Source organism: Megascapheus bottae, chromosome 8 (genome assembly GCF_031878675.1).
Source record: "Megascapheus bottae isolate mThoBot1 chromosome 8, mThoBot2.hap1, whole genome shotgun sequence".
Classification (NCBI taxonomy): domain Eukaryota; kingdom Metazoa; phylum Chordata; class Mammalia; order Rodentia; family Geomyidae; genus Megascapheus; species Megascapheus bottae.
This window is the reverse complement of record NC_143516.1, coordinates 4,934,629-4,957,117: the sequence shown is the minus strand read 5'-3', so window position 1 is coordinate 4,957,117 and position 22,489 is coordinate 4,934,629. Positions and strand designations below refer to the sequence as shown.

The 22,489-nt window shown below is 42.1% G+C and overlaps 1 protein-coding gene across 8 annotated transcripts in view; it reads left to right on the top strand.

Moving 5' to 3' along the window:
* Window positions 1-15,834: 15,834 nt before the first annotated feature.
* The window catches only part of Map3k4 (mitogen-activated protein kinase kinase kinase 4), a 57,701-nt gene continuing 51,046 nt past the window's right edge, over window positions 15,835-22,489 (top strand). For 4 of the 8 annotated variants that reach the window (XM_090337865.1, XM_090337867.1, XM_090337864.1 and 1 more), the window contains exon 1: window positions 15,835-16,049. In XM_090337865.1, coding sequence (XP_090193991.1) covers window positions 15,980-16,049 — 70 coding nt within the window. In that variant the 5' untranslated portion in view covers window positions 15,835-15,979. The remainder of the gene's footprint in view (window positions 16,050-22,489) is intronic. The other 4 variants (XM_090337861.1, XM_090337862.1, XM_090337866.1 and 1 more) reach the window with 2 other exon arrangements.

The window sequence follows — 22,489 nt, the reverse complement described above, 5'->3', positions numbered from 1 at the left end:
GTTTATCCTGTCCCTTATAGGCACTGGTTTAAGAGCACCCTTGATGGTGGGGTAGGTTTCTGTGAGTGTGGCCCAGAGGATCAGCAGACTGGTCGTCCTCCCCCAGACCCCTCACCTCCCGCAGAGGCCTCTGGTGTCCTTTCTGAAGATTGTGGAAGCCATGTGGTAGATGATCCTTTCATAGAATTTTCCCCGAGTATTCAAGAAGGATCGTGATAATATGTGGTTTTTCTGGATTTAAGTCAGTACATAAAGTGAGTTTTACTTTGATGTAACTATTTAAAACTTTGTTTGTAGAGTGTTACTGACCTGGGAGAATGCTGGCGTCTCTGTCTGCAGGGGTTTTCAAGTCCTTCCCTTTGTGACACAGCCCCTTGTGCTCAGTGCAGCAGAGCCCAGGGCGGTGTCCCCGCTGTCTTGATCTGAGGTGGCCGCCCTGCTCCCCCCACACCCATTTCTCTACTGGGTTGGTTTGGCTTACCTCCCTGCCTCCCTCTCACCACTGGCTATGGCGGGTCACCTGGGGGCTGCCCTCCTTCCACACTTTTGTCTGTAAGGATGGTCATCTGACAAACGTTGCATTAGGGCTTTTTTCTCAGGCCTTCCACACAGCAGCAGGGAGAGAGGTGCTCGTGTTGGCAGCTGAGAGTCAGTCTGTGGAGGGGTGAGCAGAGGAGTTGCTAGCTCCCTAAAGCTGTGGGCCATCTAATGGTCTCAGGCCCTGCTGTGACATGTGAGTTATTATTTGTTCAAGCTTCTTAAAAGTTTTAACTAGTATTTGGCATGAACCCTTTTAATCAAGTTTACATGTTCTTTGAATTACTACTGTAAATTAATAACATTTTGTCATCTGAAGAGGGTAATGTTGCCAGATGTAAATGAACTTAAATTGTGTCATCTGTGAACTAAGCTAAATGTAGCAAGTTTTTTCTTTCTTCCTTAACTTTAATCATGACTGTGAACAACAGTAAGAGATACTAGATAGCCACGGAAGCTTGTCTTTGATTATTTCATCTATTGGTGTTTTCTTTTGAGAAAGTAAACAGTAATAGTGTGTACTTCCTAAGTTATTGTTGGATTAAATGAAATAAAGCTTTTTAGATAGTACTCAGTCAGCACTACATCATCATTGCGCTCCCATGTTGTTCCTTTTTGTTTCAAGGTGAAGGGGGACAAGGCTTCCCATAATTAATTTTCTTTCTTAAAAGGGTATACATGTTTTAAAGCTCAAGGCATTTTAAATAGCTACAATAATCGGCATTACTTAAGAAACAAGTTCTCTCTCTCTCTCTCTCTCTCTCTCTCTCTCTCTCTCTCTCTCTCTCTCTCTCTTCTCTCTCTCTCTCTCTTTTTCTCTATTTCTGTAGAAGCCATAGAAGGAGAAAACAAGTTTGGGGATGCAGTTCATTCTTTTGCATCACTTTGAGTTCTTGCCATTGTAGGATTATAAATCATGCTATTAAGCTCAGAAGTAAAATGCTACTAATTAGTGACTTGCTTAGGTCAGTAGGTGCTCGACAGCTATCTTTTTACTGAAAATTCTTTTTCATTTTTTATTTCAATTGGCATCTTTTTAAGTTAGATTAAATACACTTAATTAAAAATATTGTTCACTGTAGTTAAGTTTTGGGAGACTGATATAGTTTGGAATTGATACAGTGAATGAGATGGGGGGTGACACTAATCAAGATACACTGAACTCAAAAATGTACATGTTGCATTGAAATGTCTTTATACACCTATTTAGAGATAATAGTTATACAGATAGCATATTAGTCCTTTAAATTTTTTATTGTTATTATAAAAGTGATATACAGAGTTGTCTTTTTTTAATAAAGGGATTTATTTGGTTTAAAATTTGGAAGCTGAAGGTTCAAACACAGGCTCCGCTCCAACGAGGGTGTCTTACGGTAGCTAGCAAAGGCTGGAACTCTGAACCTTTGTGAGCAGGAAGTGGTAGTGCCAAGCAGGAAGCCAGACTGAGAGGAGACCTAGGAGATCTGTCTTAATCCCTCCCAAGGGCACACCCCAGCTGACATCCCATGAGACCTTATTCCTTAAGGGTCTCAGTATCTCCCAGCCCAGGAACCTCAGGATCAGACCCTATCCAAACAACAGCAGAGAGCCCAAAAGAGAACTAACTTTATGTATCAGAAAATAAAGCATCCACAGCAGCCTCAGTAGTCAGCCCTATGTAATTCCTGTTCCATTCCATCAGTCTTCAGTAAGTGATCTCATGAATCTGTGTTTTTCTCAACTAGTCCTAGGCATTTTCACTTAGTCCACTGCTATTTTTCTGAGTTGTTTAGCATGTCCCCAGTGCCTGTGCCCAAGAGTACCTGGCTCATTCCTTTTCCAGGTCCTGAGACAGTCCTTATGTGCAGAAGGCAAACCCTGGCTTGTAGTTGATTGCAAGTGCCATCAGGAAGGAAGCAGTGTAAGGCAAAACCTGCTACAGATGAGTAAAAAACAAAATAAAACAGCAGCAATACCCCCTAACATGGCATGTTTTTTATTTATTACTGATAATTTACAAAAGGAGTTCTACCAGAATTTTGGAGGGGAAGCTGCTCCAGAAATTACCTTAGGCCCCCTTGAAGTCTTGGATGAATGGAGAGCTGGGGTAGGGTAGAATCCTCTCAGGATGAGGTAAACAGCTACCTGGGAGCCTTGGAGGGTTCCCTGAGCTGGCAGTGCTGGCAGGCATAGGAGGCCCGGCTGGTCAGAGTGGAACATCTTTGTTGTATTGATTCAGTGGGACATTCAATTTAGAGTTGAAGGTCCATAGATGAGCAGTGTGCTAAAGTATTCCAGAGGAAAGCCAGGCTTGAAAGGAGGTCTTACAGATCAATGAAATGGGAAGTAAACTAACATGCCTGTCCTGTTCCACCAAGTCTAATTCTCTTTAAAAGAAGAGAAGAACGTCTAAATAACAAGATCAAATTTAAAATGCCCAACAGTGAATCATCATTAACTAGTGATAGTTAGGTGTTATAGTATACACTTGTAATTCTAGCACAATGAGAATCTGTCATTAAAAAGGAAAATAATGTAATCATGCAATAAGCAGGAAATATGGTATATAACCCAGAGGGAAAAAAAAAGCAGTCAATAGTGATCATCCTAGAAATGTACAAGTGCTAGATGTAGCAACAATTAATTGGTATCTTTAAATATTTCAAAGAAAGCATGAACATTGGAGAAAAACAAAAGATCCTACTGTAACTATTTTTTGGGGGTGCCACTGGGGTTTTGAACCCAGGAACTCAGGGCATTGTCTTACTGGCACTCTGGCACTTGAGCCAGGCCTCTAGCTTGACTTTTTGCTGGTTATTTTGGAGACAGAGTCTTGTGGACTTTCCTGCCAGGACTAGTTTTGAATGTTGGTGCTCATAATCTCAGCCGCCTGAGTTCCTAGGATTCCAGGCACGAGCCAGTGGGAAGCTGACTCTAATAAACTTTTTTAAAATGAAAAATATCCAAAATGATGTAAACACCGGGTGTAGACTGCAGAAGAGCAAACTAGTGATCTTGTAGACATCACAGCATAGGAATGCTGCAAAATGTCGCAAAGAAAGAGCAAAGACTAGAGAAAGTGGCTCAGAGCCAGGCATGGTGATTCACACCTATGATTCTAGCTAGCTACTCAAGAGGCTGAGGTTGAGGATCAAGGTTCAAAACCAAGCCAGTACAGGAAAATTTGTGAGATTAAAACCATTTCAAAAACTGGAAGCGAAGGTGTGGCTTTAGAGGTAGAATGCCAACCTAGAGTGAAAAAGCAGAGGAATAGCACCCACACCCTGAGTTCAAGTCTCAGTGCTGGCATCAAATACACACACACACACACGTATGGACATACGAATGTATGGCACAGAACTCTGGGGACCTTTGAGGGGCTGAGCTCTAAAGATAGGAAAGACAGGGAGAACTGAAAACAATATCAGAAATATTGGCTGTGAGTGTTTCACATTTGATAAATATTGATCGATAGTCACACGCTTAAGGTGCCTCCAGTAGGATGCACAGCAAAGAATGCCATCAGTGCAGGGTCGATGCTCAAGTCTCCTTGCCTAGACTTACTAGTCAGTCTATGAGTAACTGTGCTCTCATGCTCTCCTACCTTCAGGCAGTACTGCGGAGAGACTCCCACCATTATTTGCCAAGTCCTTTTCTTTCAGTTTGCTTCAGTCTGTTTCTTCAACAGATTTGACATTGTTATAGTTGCAGCTTTGATAAGAACCGGTTAAGGATTTTTTTTCTAATTAGTCTTGAATTAACTGTTGCTTAATTAACTTAATTGGTTTTAATTAGCACTGTAACATTGCAATAACAGTATAAAATGCTGAAAATTCTCTTGACATTTATGTGATTAATTTAATTTTTATGCGGGTACAAGGTTGACACTTCACCACGAAAGCCTGACAAATTGGAGGTGAGAGTCTCATGGACTTTGCTGACCAGGCTGGTTTTGAACTGAGATCCTCAAATCTTAGTCCCCTGAGCAGGGATTACAGGCAGGAGCCACTGGCACATGGCTCCTTCTGTGATTTTAAAGTCAGTTTTGTATAAGGGCCATGAATATGGGTGGAGAGGGTGTCTCTGTTTTTGTCTTGTCACTGGAGCATCATTTTTAATTGTTTCTACTCCTGACATTTTTTATCCTTGGAATGTCTGATACATATCAGGAGGAGATTATTTGAGAAGAGCCCCTTGCTAAGTGTGTGGTAAGTATTTCTAGATCAGTACTTTTTTTTTTTTTTTTTTTTTTTTTTTTTACCAGACCTGGGCTTGAGCTCAGGGCCTGAGCACTGTCCTTGGACTTTCTCAAGGCTAGAGCTCTACTGCTTGAGCCTCAGCACTACTTCTGGCTTTTTTCTATATATGTGGTACCGAGGAATTGAACCCGGGTCTTCGTGCATGCTAGGCAAGCACTCTACCACTAGGCCAAACCCCTGGCCCTAGATCGGTACTTCTTAACCTCTTTTGGGGTCCCAACCTGAATTTGAAGAGTCCAGGCAGAAAAAAAAATGCACACAAGCACCTATAAAAATATATCTTTAGTTTCAGGCTGTTCACCGTCCCCGGTGATTGAGTTATGAAGTAGAACAGGCTTGATATGCTAAACATTCTTTGACATTATCTACATTTTGTAAATGTTAATTATATACCACGAGTCATTTCTTCTCCAGAACTGTCTGTGGTGTTTCTGGGCACCAGTGGGTCATTCCTCTGATCCTAACCACTCCGGAAGCTGTTTGGAGCCAGCCTAGGCAGGAAGTTTGTGAGACTCTTAATTTCAGCTAGCCACCATAATAAAGCTGGAAGTGGATCTATGGCTCAAGTAGTAAAGTATTAGCCTTGAGTGAAAAAGTGTAGGGACAGTGCCTAGGCCCTGAGTTCTAGCTCTAGGACCTGCACAAAACAAAACACAAAAACTGTTCAGAGTAGGCTGGAAATTTGGCCTAGTGGTAGAGTGCTTGCCTAGCATGCATGAAGACCCAGGTTTGATTCTTTGATACCACATATATAGAAGGCTGGAAATTGCACTGTGGCTCAAGTGGTAGGGCTCTAGCCTTGAGAAAAGCCCAAGGACAGTGCCCAGGCCTGGAGTTCAAGGCCCAGGACTGGCAAAAAAACAAACAACAACAACAAAAAACCCGTCCATAGTGTTTATATTTGGAACACATGAGACTTTTTTTTTTTTTTTGCCAGTCCTGGGCCTTGAATTCCAGGCTTGAGCACTGTCCTTGGGCTTTTCTCAAGGCTAGAGCCCTACCACTTGAGCCACAGTGCAATTTCCGGCTTTTTCTATGTGTGTGGTACTGAGGAATCAAACCTGGGTCTTCATGCATGCTAGGCAAGCACTCTACCACTAGTCCAAACTCCTGGCCTTGCACACAAGGTTTTTAGACCCTAAATTTTTAGAAAATTCACATTAGTCTTAAGTATTCAACGATTATATTCTTAGGGAGGAAATCAGTATACATTTTCCTCCTAAAATCTGTTAGACCTGTTGAAATTTTCTCTAGATTACATAGTTCTTAATTTGTAAGAAAAATTACAGTTGTTGTTTTTTTTTCCTGCCAATCCTGGGGCTTGACTCAGGTCCTGGGCACTGTCCCTGGGCTTCTTGTTGCTCAAGGTTATCACTACCACTTGAGCCATAGCGCCTCTTCCAGCTTTTTCTGTATATGTGGTACTGAGGAAGGGAGCCCAGGGCTTCATGAGTGCTAGGCAAGCACTCTACCACTAGGCCACATCCCAGGCCCAGAAAGTTACAATTTTTGTGAGATGAAGTGTATGCGTGTATCTTTATTTCTTGATGGGTAGTATTTTACTTCTTAGATGTTTACTTGCTGTGTTGAAGGATTTCTTAGTTCCTAAAGGTGCTGTTCCTACGATGTAGTCTTGCTGTGGAATAGTGTTTAGGTGTCTTTAAATGCACTCACTCTTGCATTGCATAACAGTTCTTTGGCCTGTAATGGACTGTGTGTACAGAGGTGGTCCCAGAGGACTGTAATGGAACTGACCATTCCTGTGGCCTGGTGACCTCACCACTGGCACTTGATCATCCCGTGCTTGTGCTGAAGCTGGAAGACAGCTGCTGTGTGAAACTATGGAGCATGTCCTGATGTAACTATATAATGCTGGATAATGATAATCAGCAGCTGTACTACTGGTTCATGTGTTTACTATACTTTTTATTGTTATTTTTACAGTAATTTGCTTTCCGCTTATTTAAGTGTCCTCAGTGTGCCGCTGCGTGTCGCTGCGTGCTACGCCGTGCCATGCTGGCAGTAGCTTCATACGTCCTGTGTCAGGAGGCTGAGTTGAGAGTGGCTGCTGGTACCTCTAGGTTTACAAAGCCATGCTATGATGTCTGCATAGCAATGCATGGCTGTGGTTGAGAAGCTTCCTGTGGGAAGAAAAGTCAGAGTCATGTTAAGAAACTTTACCAGAGTAAGGGGAGGGTAAAAGAGTGGTTTATTTGTGTTTCTTTCCCAGCTTGTACCTGGCAGTGGTCACTTTTCCTTAGGCTGAGAAGCACAGAATGTCTGCCTGCTGCTGCTGCTGCTATTGTTGCTGCTTCTGTTTCTGCTGCTGCTTCTTTGGGCGTCCTGATTCTCCCTGCTCACCTTGCTCTGAGTGTCATGACTTCCTTTTAGCTTTTCAAAGCTTAGCCATGCTGACCTGTCAGAGCATCCCCCTTCTCCTCCCGCCTCTGATTTTCTTGGCTCCGCCCTGTTTGGCAGTAGCTCTTTCTCCCTGTGATTTGCCTTCACATGTTTTGTTTGGTAGCCTCTCTTTCTCCTGTGATCTGCCTTCAGATGATGCTTTCTCAAAATACTCTGGTATGTGTAGTTACTTACTTGAATGTCTGGTTATGAGGACAGGAAGCGGGTGGAGGGAGGTCTCTTGGTCAGCAAGGGCCCACTTATTCAGTAGGTGAGTGTGTCACAGTTCTGTCTTTAAGGAGCAACACATCTGTAAGATCAGCTGGGTATGTAACACTGTGTACTTCCAACTGTAAATAATTGGAAGAAGAAAACAGTGAAAGTACACACGTTTAAAATTTTGTAACTTGTGTCTCATCTCAAATTAAATCTTACTGTCAGTGAAAAAAAAGTCTTTAATTCAAAATTTAAAAGTCTTGTTTTTTTGGGCCCCTTAAGGGTGCTGTTTTAGTTGTAAACACTCAGGTTTCTTGTGCAATGAGCTCTGACATCAGCCTTGTCAGGACTGTGCTGTTGGAGTCAGTTAGAGCTCTTGAAAGATGACTGCAGTGCTTCATGAGGAAGGAGGGGGATTGCTGTTGAACCCCTCCCCATCTAGGTTTGGGTGCTGGCCCTTAACTCCTTTTACTCAAGGTTAGGACTCTGTCACTGGTTTTCTGCTGGTTAATTGGAGATAAAAGTTCCACAGGGGGCCGGGAGTTTGGACTAGTGGTAGAGTGCTTGCCTAGCATGCACAAAGACCATGGTTCAATTCCATGGTATCACATACTTAGAAAAAGCCAGAAGTGGTGCTGAGGCTCAAGTGGTAGAGCTCTAGCCTTGAGAAAAAAAAATCCAAGGACAGTGCTCAGGCCCTAAGCTTAAGACCAGGACTGGCCAAAAAAAAAAAAAATACTAATTTCATGGGACTGTGAGTTTGGCCTAGTGGTAGAGTGCTTGCCTAGCATGCACGAAGACCCGGGTTCAATGCCTCAGTACCACATGCCTAGAAAAAAGCTGGAAGTGGTGCTGAGGCTCAAGTGGTAGAGCTCTAGCCTTGAAAAAGTTCAAGGACAGTGCTCAGGCCCTGAGCTCAAGCCCAGGACTGGCAAAAAAAAAAAAAAAAAAAAAAGTTCCACAGGCTTTTCTGCCTGGGCTGGCTTTAAAATGTCATCCTTAGATCTCTTCCTCCTGAGTAACTAGGATTACAGGCATGAACCACTGGCACATCTTTCTTTTTAAAATTTATTTATTTATTAATAATTTTTTTTTGCCAGTCCTGGAGCTTTAGCTCAGGGCCTGGGCACTGTCCTTGATATTTCTCAAGGCTAGTACTCTACCATTTGAGCCACAGCCCCAATTCTGGGGTTTTGTGTGTATATGGTACCAAGGAATCAAATCAAATCTGGGGCTTTGTGTGTTCTAGGCAAGCACTCTACCACTAAGCCACACTCCCAGCCCTATTTACTTATTTTAAAGGTGAGGAAATTTAGAAGCAGAGTAACTAAGAAAGCTTTACCAAAGATATGAGTCCTGGAGCTGGTCAGAGAACTAGTGCTTTGAACTGTCAGTCTATTTGCTGTGACTCCCCCTAGCCCAAGCATTTTGCTACCAGTGGTGTTCTTACCTACCAGGAAGAGAATTCCTTGTGTCAGCCATGGAGCAGGACCACACAGCAAGCCAGGATGCAGGGGTGAGGATGGGAGGGACTGTGGCCTTGGAGTGAGATCAGGACCCCAGTTCATACTGAACAGCTGTTCCCTCTGTGACTCTTCCCTTGTCCTGTGCCCTAGGAATGATTCTGGAACCTGCTGGGACTAGACTAGCAAAGCAGTGGAGTACTTGGTGTGGAGCCAACACATTGCAGTTACTATGTGCCTAGGGCATGGCCAGTATCCATTATCAAATGGTACCATGCATACCGTTACACTAAAAATTGTCCATTACTATGGTCCAGATTGCAGAGCTGATTAGTCAGGGACAAGTATATGTTTTTAATCCTGTTTATTTTGACCTTGATTGAATTTCAGCTCTTTTCCCCCCAGCTTCCCCCATTTTCTATGTATGTGTTACTGAGGAATCGAACTGTCAGTCTATTTGCAGTTCCTCCCCAACCCCCAGGCATTTTGCTACCACTTGTGAATGCTAGGCAAGCACTCTCCACCATTAGGCAAAACTCCCTGCGGGAATCCCTCTTTTAAATGACATCTCCCCACCTAGGTCTCAGAATGCTTTTAGGGGAAACTGGTGAGGCACCATTGTGATAAGAAACACTAAAAGGAAGTGAGGAAGTCTGGTGAGGGTGTGTGTGTGGGGCGGGGGGGGGGGGGGGGGAGGGGGTCAGTATAGCCTCAGAGCTGGAGAATTGGGTCTCCTGGATGAGAGGGACAGAGGTGTGAGTTAGGGCCCTTAGAGGGAGTCACTCACCTGGTGCAGACAGGAAACACATCCAGAACTAGGAGAGGCCAAGGTCCAGTGGTAGGGGCAGAAAGCTGATTGACCCTCCCACCACCTACCCTGAAATGGAGAGGATCCGGCGACTGCTGGGTCTTGGCGACTCCCAGGTCTTGGCACCAAATGGAAGGTCTGCGGAAAGGAAACTCCCCACACCCAAGATGGTGCCGGCTCTGCTGGAAGCCCTGTTGCCGGAGGAGAGAGACCATGTAGGGGAGGGGGTGGCCTCAGAGGATGGGGAATGCCTCAGTCTGGGATTGGGGGGGGGGGCTGGGTGGGACCTCTGAGGTACATGGGGAGAGAGCCAAGGGAAGGGGCCATTTTTTCCAGGCAGACCAAACGTTTACCACTTGTGCTCATAAAGAAAGGATTCATTTTATAATTAATTTCTTTTTTTTCTTTTTTTTTTTTTTTGCCATTCTTGGGGCTTGAGCTCAGGGCCTGAGCACTGTCCTTGGGCTTTTCTCAAGGCTAGAGCTCTACCACTTGAGCCACAGCACCAGTTTCATCTTTTTTCTATGTATGTGGTACCAAGGAATTGAACCTGGGTCTTCATGTATGCTAGGCAAATGCTCTACCACTAGGCCAAACTCCCGGCCCCTAATTAACTGCATTTTAAATAAGGCTTTGAGGTTGTCTTGTCTTTTTTTTTTTTTGCCAGTCCTGGGCTTATAGCTCAGGGCCTGAGCACTGTCCTTGGACTTTCTCAAGGCTAGAGCTCTACCACTTGAGCCTCAGCACCACCTCCGGCTTTTTTCTATGTATGTGGTACCGAGGAATCGAACCCGGGTCTTCATGCATGCTAGGCAAGCACTTTAACCACTAGGCCAAACTCCCGGCCCTGAGGTTGTCTTTTCTACCTGTTGAGTAACATCAAGTTTATGCAGTGTTGCCAGGAAATGGTTGTATATGTTAATTCACCTTAGAGTGAACTTTTAGTTTTAGAATAGTTGAGGTTAGGAAGGAGTTGGAAAGGCAATACAGAGAACTGTGGTACACTCGGTGCTAGGTTTCCTGATGTCAGCCTTGCTTTCATTACCGCACTCATATGTTCACATGTATTTTAGGTGCTTCCTCTTGTGTGATCTCTGCTACACTGTCCCTGTGTAAGCTTGGAGGTCTGCAATGATGAGTAAAAATTGTATCCATATGGCGTAATTTTTTCTTGCATTAACAACATTTTTTATCTTTATATATTCCTTTTGTATTTAGGATTGATCAAGTATATTTTGTTAAAGTTGTGTGTGAAGCAAAAAATTAGTGTTAGAAGAAATGTCCGACAGTTCTAATCCACTGTAGTACCTTTCTACAGCATGAGCCCATCTGAGACATGACTGCACAGGTCAGTTCTTCCATAGGACTGGCTGCCAAGCTGTTTCTGGAATGCCCAGGTTTTCTCTTCCTGCTATTTTGAACTATATGCTTACAAAGAATTTCTGTTTTGTTTCTAAATCTGCTTAGGCATTTTCTGCTTCTTAGTTGTAATTTTATAATGTAGTAGACTCTTATACAGATCTGATCTATGAAAGTCAGTAAACTGTATTTTCTATATAAACTGCTTTGAAATGCTTTGCCAGGAATCAATATCAGGAAGTCAAAGGCAGAAAAATTGCCATCAGATTAGGTATAGGGAGAACTGTTAAAGTTTAGGAAGAGAAATAAAAATTCCAGAAAAATTACCCCACCAAATCTTTAAATTCTTATTCTGTTTTAAAGAAATAGAAAGCGAAATTGTGTATGCTGCTTTGTATATCTGATAGGTGGTCCAGCAGTCCTGAATTAAGAGAAAAGGTCAATTCTCAGATCTAGTAGCAATCAGTTAAAATGGGTTTAAGGTGAAAATAAAACACTAAAGCTTTTATATGTGGTAGTTATCTGTTGCGGTTTAATGAAAGCTTTTATATGTGGTAGTTTTCTGTTGCAGTTTAAGAAACTAAAGATCTTTATGGCCACAAATAACATCAGTTGTTATTTTTCATTGTATTGAATTCATTTTCTGTTTTTTTTTTTTTTTTTTTTTTTTTTTGTGGTATTGGCTGTGGAGCAGAGACAACTGGAAGATCCCAAATAGCTTAGTCACAGGGCTGGTGGGTTGGTGCTGGCTGTCAGCGAGATGCCGAGCTGGACTTGGACCTAGCTAGAGTCTCCTCGCCATCTCCCCTTGTGGGGATAGGGTTCTTACTTTGTGGCCAGGTTCCCTCCCTTACAAAGAAGAATGCTCAGGTGAAGGCTATCACTGGCCCAGTGTTTATTGCTATATTCTGTAGGTTAAAACAATCACAGGGTTATCCCAAATTTGGCAAGAGGTAAACAGGAGGTGCAGTCAGAAAGGCCTTGCTAGTCAGGCTACCATGCTGTATGTAAAGCCCTTAATCTGCTTGTTTCATTTTTAATGTGTTCTGTATAGATCTTCATTAACTAATGTCCTTGGATTAGCAGAACTCTGCTGAATACTTGTATTCTTACTAGTGAATGTGGTACAGCAGGGATTTCAGCCCAGTTTAATTGGCTCCCAGCCTTTATTACCTAGACCACACCCACTGCTACGATTTTGGCTAGCAAGTAGTACTAAATACACACATACAGCATTACATATGTTCAGTACTACATTAATACATATAGTAGTACATACATGCGGTACTGTGTACACACATTCAGTACTGCATTCATACATACAGAACTATAAGCACAGAGTATATATTTATACATATAGTACTATATACCCTCAGGACTCCATACCTGGGTATCCAGGGTACAGTATCACCTAATCACTACTGCTGGAAATCAACAGTTTTTAATTTTTAGAGCCCTTTAAATATTCTAAACAATGTTGAAATATGATGTTATGTCAGTAGATTTTGGATCATGGTTAAAGTAGCAAAGATAAAATTAGGTTCTTGTCATTCAACAAAGAGCACATTGATTGCCACAGGGACTGTGTGGGACCTGGAGAGGCCCTGGCCCCTGCTCACCACATCCTGGGGTGCTTCAGCCATAGTTGGGGAACTTCCTCCCTCTCCTTCTCCCTCCTTCCCTTCATTTATAGCAGTATTGGGGATTAAACTTGACTTACTTGCTGAGCTGGTGCTCTGCCTTGTAAGCCATTCCCCCAGGCCTGTTTTGGTTTGGCTTGTTTTTCAGTCTCACATTTTTGCCTGGGCCATCTTAGACACTGATCTTCCTCTCTTTTTCTCTCAAGTAGCTGCCATTACACGTGCGTAGTACCACTCTCACATACCACATACTTTTAAACATCTATTTACATTTTTTTTAATTAGAGAATTTATTAACGTTGATTTTTACATCATATTTTAAATGACAAATTTAACAAACAAGTGTTCAAGGAGAGAATCTCTATTTACAATCACTGGGACTTAGTATTTAGAACTTAATCAAAATTAGTATTTATATTTTTTAAAAAGATGAATTTTAGTTTAGAAAACATTTTGATTCTCTCCTAGGAAAGTCTTTGTTAGATTTGTAGACTGTGCTTAGAATCCATGCAAAAGTTACATAGTTAATGCCTTATAAACTGAGGCTTGACAGTGCACTTGGAGGTTAGCTTGTGAATTTCATCTGTAGTTTGATCACCTAATTAATTAGAAAATTATCTCTTGAAGTATGACTCAACAAGTACCTTTAAACTCAATTCCCCCTCCCCTTACCTTTTTTTTTTTTTTTTGGGTGTGTCTGTCAGTTATGGAGCTTGAATGTTTTCCTTGAACGCCTGTTCCAGGCTGCCTCTTTACCTCTCTGAATGACAGCTCCATTGCTGTGTACTGAATGTAGTAAAGATTGTGTGTGTGTGTGGTGGGGGGGAGAACCTCACACCCATTAATTCTGAAGTAAATAAAACATGCATTTCTTTCAGAAACATTGCTGAAGATTTGTTAATAAAGTGATTTTCTTTTTTTGTCCCTTGTGAGGCCTGGATGCAGTCTCTGAGTTCTTCAGTTCAAGGCTAGGTCTCTACTACTTAAGCCACAGTGCCACATCCATTTTTTTCTGGTGGTTAATTGGAAATAAGAGTCTCACGGGCTTTCCTGCCAGGGCTGGTTTTGAACCACAATCCTCAGATCTCAGCTTCTTGAGTAGGATTATAGGGATGAGCCACCAGCACCTGGCCTGAAGTTGGGTCTTCTGCAGATCCACAGATACTTTTGAAGTTAATGCAAATTCATGCCTGGCCTGAAGTTGGGTCTTCTGCAGATCCACAGATACTTTTGAGGTTAATGCAAATTCATTGTATTGGTTATTTCCAGCACCATTGTGGTTTACCTACTACATCAGAGCAGGACTGTTTAACCCCAAGTTACTTGAATTTTTTTGTGTTGAATTTTTTCACTTAGAAATTATATAAATCCCCTTGGATTGGGGTCATGACACGCTTTCCTTTGAACAGACTGTAGTATAGCAGTTAGGTTTTTTTTTTTTTTTTTTGTCAGTGGTAGAACTTGAACTCTGGGTCAGGGCGCCATCTATCCCTTAGCTCTTTACTCTTTAGCTCAAGGCTACTGCCCTACCTCTTGAGCCACAGTGCCACTTAGCAGTTAGGTTTTTATATTAAAAGAATGAACTGTTGCTTTATGTGCTTGTCAGAAGTCTAGTGCCAGAAAGACATTATGTATTCGAATATTTTAAAACACAAAGCCAGTGGTTCAGTGAAACACTTGTACTCCTTTCTTTTCCAGAAAAATTGGTATCCATGTAAACATTCTGCAACAAACCACATTAGCTCATCTCACATGAGCTGTTACAAAATAAGGTTTTGGATGCTTATGGGTAGTTAATTAAATTGTTGCTAGATCTTTCCAATGACCACCAGCTTTATTAGCCTAGATTTTTTTTTTTGTGGGTCATGGGGCTTGAACTTGGCCTGGGCACTGTCCCTGAACTCTTCAGCTCAAGGCTACCACCCTACCCTTGAGCCAACCCCCACTTCCTGTTTTCTAGAGGCTAATTGGAGATGAGTTTAAGGTCCTTTTGTGCCCAGGCTGGCTTTGAACCTTGATCCTCAGATCTCAGTCTCCTGTGTAGCTAAGATTATAGGCATGAGCCACTTTGCCTGGCTGGCTTAGATTTTTTTGTTTCTTTTTTTAAGTGGGTTGTGGGGCTTGGAGTCTGGGCCTAGGCGCTGTCCCTGAGCTCTTCAGCTCAAGGCTACTGCCCTACCCCTAGAGCCATAGCCCCACTTCCCATTATGTAGTGGTTAATTGAAGATAAGAATCTCACAGTCTTTAGTGCTGGGGCTGGCTTCGAACCTCAATCCTCAGATCTCAGCCTCCTGAGTAGCTAGGATTACAGGTGTGAGCTACCACGTCCCGCTTGGCCTAGATTTTTTCGTGTAAAAAGTTTTAAAAGAAAGTATAAACTATAGCGTGGCATTGTTCCACTTTTTATAGGCTCATTGGTGCCAGGTAGATAGGTTATATTGTTTGGACTATAGTTCTTATCAGAGAAAGTGGACAACTGACCTGCCAAAAAGAGAGGCGTGGGGCTCAGGAGTCCAAGGAGTCCAGGGCAGGACTCATGTCCCCTCCCCAGTTAAACTTGTCAGTAGTTAGCACATGAGCCTATTTGTAGTTCTGTCTGCAGGTGTTTAAGTTGGAGTTCCGTAAATCTCAGATGCTGATTATCAGTTCTCCCTGCTCTGTGCTCCAGGTGAATCTGATGGGAGCTGCAGCCATCCAGCCCTTCCTCCTTGCTGCTGCTGCAGGAAAGCTGGAGCAGGAGCCCAGTGCTGAGCAGCCGCACTTAGAGAGCTTACCTCTGGAGCTTCCCCCCCCCCCCCCCCAGTTCTGGGGCTGGAACTCAGGGTCTGAGCACTGTTCTTGGGCTTTCTCTTCCAGCTTTTTTTTTTCTTTTCCTATGTATGTGGTACCAAGGAATCGAACCCGGGTATTCCTGCATGTTAGGCAAGCATTCTACCACTAGGCTGAACTCCCGGCCCCACATATTCTTGAGCTTTCTCAAGGCTAGAGTTCTGTCACTTGCTGCTTGAGCCATAGTACCACTTCCTGCTTTTTCTATGTATATGGTACCAAGGAATCAAACTTGGGTCTTGCAAGCACTCTACCACTAGGTCACACTCCCAGCCCCTTACCTGGATCTCTTTGAAAAGTTCAAGTCATTTTCATTGAAATGCACTGAATATACTCCTTAATGTTTTCTCCGTGTCTGTTTTTCATAGGGAGGAGTACATTTTGGGAGATTCAGCCTGCAAGAATCCTGAATCAGATCCAGAGGACTTTGCCGATGAAACCAGCACTGAAAATCTTTATAGCACCTCTCCCCCAAGTACGCCTCGACAGATGAAGCGCATGTCAACCAAACACCAGAGGAACAGTATAGGGAGGCCCGCCTGCCGTTCTAATTTGAAAGGTGAGTCTTGAAAAGATGCGTAAGAAAGCTTGGCAGGGCCGGGAGTTTGGCCTAGTGGTAGAGTGCTTGCCTACCATGCACGAAGACCCAGGTTCGATTCCTTGGTACCACATACATAGAAAAAAGCTGGAAGTGGTGCTGAGGCTCAAGTGGTAGAGCTCTAGCCTTGAGAAAGCCCAAGGACAGTGTTCAGGCCCTGAGCTCAAGCCCAGGACTGGCAAAAAAAAAAAAAAAAAAGAAAGCTTGGCAGTTCTAGTATGTAATCTTTTCAAGAAATATATGATTTTATTTTTATTGTATTATTAAAGTATTGTACAGAGGGGTTATCATTTCATAAGTCAGTGTCACCTCTTCCTTCACTTTCCTCCAGTTTTCCCCTCCCATTCCTGCCTACAAGTTGCATAGATCATTTCCCACATAGTGTCTACTGAATGGCATAACTGCATTTGTTCACCTTTCCTCCTTCCCTTTCTTCACTACCCCTTTGCCCTCCCTAAAAACGAAAAGAAAAAAGCCAAAACTATGACCATCAGCACAGACAACAACAACCCAAACTCCCATGTTTCTGTTTCCTGGAGTTCGTTTCAGTAAAGAGTATTTTAAATGTTTAGAGGGGATATGCCTTTGGGTTCCTCCCCTGAGGGTAGCATCCTTCAATCTGACTGTGTGCGAATCTCAAGAGTTCTGCATCTGATACCATATCCCTGTGTATATTGGATCTGGTTTCCACATGTGAGAGGAAACATGTGCCATTTGTCTCTCTGAGCTTGGTTTACCTCAATTAACACGATTTGGTCTCAGTCCACTCATTTCTCTGCAAATGACATAATATTATTCTTTCTAGTGGATGGCTGACAGTCTATTGTATATTTGTGCCACATATTTTGATCCATTCATCTATTGTGTGGCATCTGGGCTCTTCCATAACTTCACTGTTGTGAAGGTTCTGGTTAGATGCCCAAGAGTGGTATGGCTGGATCATAGGGAAGAGCTATATTAATTTTTGAGGAACCTCCAGACTGCTGTCCAGAGTGGTTGTACTATCTTACATTCCCACCAACAGTGCAAAGAGTTCCTTTTTCTTTACATGGTATAACATCTTTAAGTGACATTAACTGTTGATTGACATTTTCTACAGTAAGGCTAGTAATTCTTTTTATTTTAAATTTGATTTTGATATTACTTTCAATATTTGCTAATTATTAAATTATTACCATTAGCAGTATTGCTAATAAAGAAAAGTTTGTCCTGAGTTATGGCTAAAGTCAGTGCTATGAAGCATTTGAAGATAGGAAAGAGGCCAGTATACTAATCCAAGGTGGCTCATAAGGGATAGATTGCTCCCTGTTTTCTCAGCCTCTCAGGGTGAGGCTTCTAGGTTTCCATCTGTCTACAGTGGTATACTGAGGACGTGGCAAGAGACAGAGCAAGACTCTTCCCAGACACGCCTTTATTGTTGCTGCGAGTGGTTGGAGCCCTATTTCTGGTGAAGCAGCACTAGATGGTACCCTGAACCTTCTTACCATGGATGGAACATAGTCTCAGCTTTGTTCTTTTGTATGGGGTCCTCAACTCAGGTACCTGCAGTAGGCCAGATGGCTGCCTTCTTGTTTATGTAGACCTGGCATCTCAGGTCACTGTAAACTTAGGGTTTTCAAGTTCCCTGTTACTACTGTAGGGACAGACCATTTGCCTTGAACCAGATCCCATAGCTTCCTGGAACTCATTCGCTTTTTACTGCACAAGACCTGGACTTCATTTTTACCTCATCTGAGAAACTTTATCCTGTTGACCCCAAACTCAGCCTGTCCCTTTCCATTCCAGACCTCTCCGTATATAGTTCTTCAGAATACTGTAGCTGTCTGGTGGTTGTAGCTTGGCCTTTCCTTTCTACATCTCCATTGGAGTCATTCCTGAACACAGGAGGAGGGGAGAGAGATGAGTTTTGTTGTATACTAATGTTCAGACCCAGCAGCATAGTGTGGTAGGCAAGAGCACAAGCGTGGTTGCCAGATCTCCTGGATTCTGGTCAGATCCCAAGACTCTGGTCAGATCCCTGGATTCTGGTCAGATCTTCGGGATTCTGATCTGGCTCTCCTATGTCCTGGATGTGCAGCTCTGTGTCTTATTCTCTATTTCTACAATAACCTGCCTGTTAAGGTTACATATTAACTGTTGTTATTGCAAATATAGTTTCTTATAATTAGTCCTGTTTTTCTTGTCTTAAATCTTAAAGTTTGATCATTGCATTGTTTATGTATTCTTATTAATTGGTGGCCCCATTTTCAGGACACTGAGCGTCTGTCAGGTGAATGGCTCAAGTTGCATGTCTGCCATGCACTGTGACTTGCAGCACGTTTCCTGTACCCCCCCCCCGCCCTTCGTTTTTTCACTGTGTGTGCCATGGATACAGTTTTTCTTACTTTGTTCCCTCCTTTGCTTTACCATCTCTTGTTTCCCTATTTCTTTTTTTTTTCTCCTTCCTCTGTCCCTCCCTTACTTTGAATCAGAATTTGAGTGGCTCCCTAGCCTTGTGTGTACTACTGTAGATGATAGGGAGACCTTCTAGTGAGGAGCACAGTGCTTCCAGGCCTGATACCTGGGGGTCCGGTGGGGTGGGGGGGGGTGGAGTGGGAGGGGCCATTGAGGCTTGCATTCAGGAGAGGATATTGGAAGACCTAGGGTGGGAAGACTTTCAGAACAAGTGCTGTTTGTACCATGACCTCAAGGCTGAGTCAGAGAGACCACGATTTCACACTAGCATGTGACTCAAAATATTATATTGGTCCCTTAGTACTTTGAAGAGCTTTTTAGAATGAATTACATTGGTCGGGCTTATTTTAAAACCTTTCCATGGAAATATGAACTGCACCAAGGAAACTCTCTCGGATCATACTATTAACATTAGAATTATAGTCATTGTTGAGCAGATAATATTTACATTATTCTGATTATTTGTTATTGGGTAACAAACTACTGTGAAATTCTGTGGCATAAAAACGCAGACTTTATTGCTTATAATTCTGTGGGTTGAGTATTTGAAAAGAGTATGGGTCCTCTGTTCTGAAGTCTTGGGCTATAGGGGAGTGGCTCAGTTTGCTGGAATGCTGGCTTGGCTGGAGCCCCAAGTCCAAGCGCTCAGCCCTTCCGCATTTTGTATCTCTTCTGTTTCAGATGCTCCCATATCTGGACCTTAGTTGATATGGCCAGGATTACTGAGTGTGGTCGGGCACTGGCCTTTCACAGGGCTCTCCTGTGTTTTTCAGAGCATCTGTTGATCTCACTGGAGTCACACTTCTTATGTGGCAGCTGGCTACCTCAGAGCAAGGGTTTCAGAAACCATGGTGGAGATTGCCAGGCTTCTTATGACTTAACCTCAGAAGTCATGCAGCATCACTTTTTTCTCTTCTTCTTCTTCTTCTCTTCTGGTACTAGGGAAACTCAGGGCCTCGAGCTCGATAGACGGGTACTTTACTATCTTCCAGTTTTTCACTTTTACGTCTTTTGATCTTTCTACCTCCAAGAACATCCTGGCCAGCCTGTTTCAAAGATAGGGTCTCTTTTGCCTAGGCTGGTCTTGCACAGTGATTCTCTTATCTTTGTCTGAGAGTAGCTAGAATTATAGATTGATTCACAGTGCCCAGCTCCTGCAGCATCATTGCTTCGTTCTTTTGTTTGCCTGATGCTTGCCAAAGGCAAAGGGAGGAATCCCACAGAACAATACTACTAGGAGGTGTGGTTAACAGGTTTTATGAGATTAGCCCTACATGTCTTCTTTATAAAGCTGTGAGAAATCACTATCTAGCTGGTGATACTGTCTTTATTTCCTACAATATATGAAGGAGTGTTAGGGCATTAAAAGGTCATTGATGACATTCTTTTTTTTATTTTTTACTTTTTTTATTCAAGAATTTACTAACGTTGAGTTTTACATATTTCAAATGTCATGTGTAACGCATTCAAGAAGGGAATCTCTGTATACAATCACTGGCATTTAGGTTTTAGAACATAATTAAAATTAAGCTGAGGGTTTGTATGTCATATATACATATTAATCTATGTAATAAAACATTATATCTATAGAGTATATATAGCCCATCATAGATTTTTATGTCTATGTAGTTATGTCTATATTTCCAAGACCATGTTCATAACCTTGGGTACCCAAATATTGAGCGTTGATGACATTCTTTAAAGTGGGAGATATAACCAGAAATGCTGCTGGCTCCCTTTCTTCTTCCCTCCCTTCCTCTTTTCCTCCCTCCCTCCCTTCTCTTTTCCTTTTCCTTTTCCTTTTCCTTCCTTCCTTCCTTCCTTCCTTCCTTCCTTTCTCTTCCTTTTTCCTTCTTCCTTCTTCCTTCCTTCTCTTGCGCTCTCCCATTCTTGACTTCTTTCTTTCTAATGGTAACCATTTTCAGTAACTGAAAATAGAATATGAATCTTGAGATGTTTAAAATTTTTAAAAATATTTTTATAACCTTTTAATGATTGTAAGTTTAGATTGAGAAAATTCATGATACTTTATAGTACTTATGTTTTATAGTCACTTATTACATTTTTATTTCAGGGTAGCTCATTCTGTTGAAAATTTTGTTTCTGGGTCACTTTTTTTGGTCCCTCTGTTGCTTCTTGCATTTTGAGCTTTACTCTTATTACTCTTACAAAGGGACCATAATTTCCCTTTTAGAGTTTATAACTTTTAAAATAATTACTTTCATTTTACATTTAATCTGTGTTGCACTTAAATTTAACTACAAGGTTATAACCTCATTGGTTTTTCTGTAATTTGTCTTTAATGCATCTAAGTTCTTTTTTTTTTTCAGGTATCTTTAGTTATACAAAGTGGAGTACATCTTGATCAATGTCATTCCTTCCATCTTTCTCCCCTATCTTTCTCAACCTTATCCATACCCTCAAGTTTCATAATTCTATTGAATATAATGGTTGTATTTACCCACCCTTCTGAGTTCTGTTTTCTAACAAAGTAATAATATCAAATGCTAGCACAGATGTAGAGATAGCAGCTTTTGTGCAAGGCTACTGGGAGGGTGTCACTTATCAATCCCTAATGCAGGGAAATTTGTCAAAGGCACCATGATTGAGACTGGTTGTTGCTTTGACCCAGAAAATGTACTTCTGTTAAAGATCCTGTGAAGAGACACAAGAAGCCCTGCAAAAAGAGTTACTGCCATTCATTGTTAGTGATTCTTATCTGTAACATGCCAGTGTGTCACAATCAGACAGGAAAGTTCACCCCAGACTCTGTCATCATGGTTGTCCCTGGATTAGAGGACTAGGGAGAGGGAATGGGGCAGATAGGATAAGGATCAGGTCAGCACTACCTATCATATTTTATTTCTTTCTATTGATAGAGTCAAAATGTTTGCTAGTAGATGTATGCAAAACTCTCTTACCATTTTTTTTTGCATTTTCCTGATATTTTTCACTGAAAATACTAAAAGCATTTTTTTGTTTTTAAAATATTCATTTTTCTTTTTAAAAGCTGTGGAAAATATGATAAAATGTTATGCTACCCAAGTAAGGATGCTTAGTGTTTTGCTACAAGGAGACCAGCTGTCTGATGAGAAGCTCTTGATTCACTCTGTGGTTTGAGTTTTGGCATTGCTGGGATTTTACCCCAGGCCCTGTGCTTTCTAAACAGGTGTACTAATATTTGAGACAGACCCATGTTCAGCCCTTGATGTACTTTCTGACTTAGCTTGATCCCATTCTTTTTCTTTTTTCTTTTTGCCAATCCTGGGGCCTGAACTCAGGGCTTAAGCACTGTCCTTAGGCTTTCCTCAAGGCTAGTGCTCCATCAGTTGAGCCTCAGCACCATTTCTAGCTTTTTCTTTGTATGTGGTACTTAGGAATTGAACCTGGGTCTTTGTGCATAGGCAAGCACTCTACCACTAGGCCAAACTCCTGGCCTTGATCCCATTCTTGAAGGAGTAGCAGAATTGCATTGTGATATTATTTCAGTGCTAAGTCATGACCAATTTGATCAATTAAAATTTTGATAAGTTTTGAAAAGTGATTTGCTAAATACGGCTGTTTCTTCTTAAGGTTGAGTAAAGAGAAATAGAGCCAAACCATTTTATCCTTAAATTTCTTTGTTTTCTTTGTAGTATAGCAAAAGGAAGTAAATATGGTTCATTTTGTTATTGGAACTTGTGAGACTTCAGAGAGGTCTCTAGAAGGGAGGAATCCTTTTCCTGGCCCTACGAGTAGTTTGTTAGATTGTCATAAAGAAGAATTTTAGGACACATTGAGGTATAAAGACAAAGGAAGTTTATTAGTGTAGGAAAGCAAAGAAAGGATGGTGTACCGCCCCCACACAGGTGTGGACACAGCTGAGAAGTGGGTGGTGTTCTAACACTAGGAATATTTATAGTTGAAAAATGGGTCAGGGGCTTAGATTAAGTTGGCCTTAGGGTAGT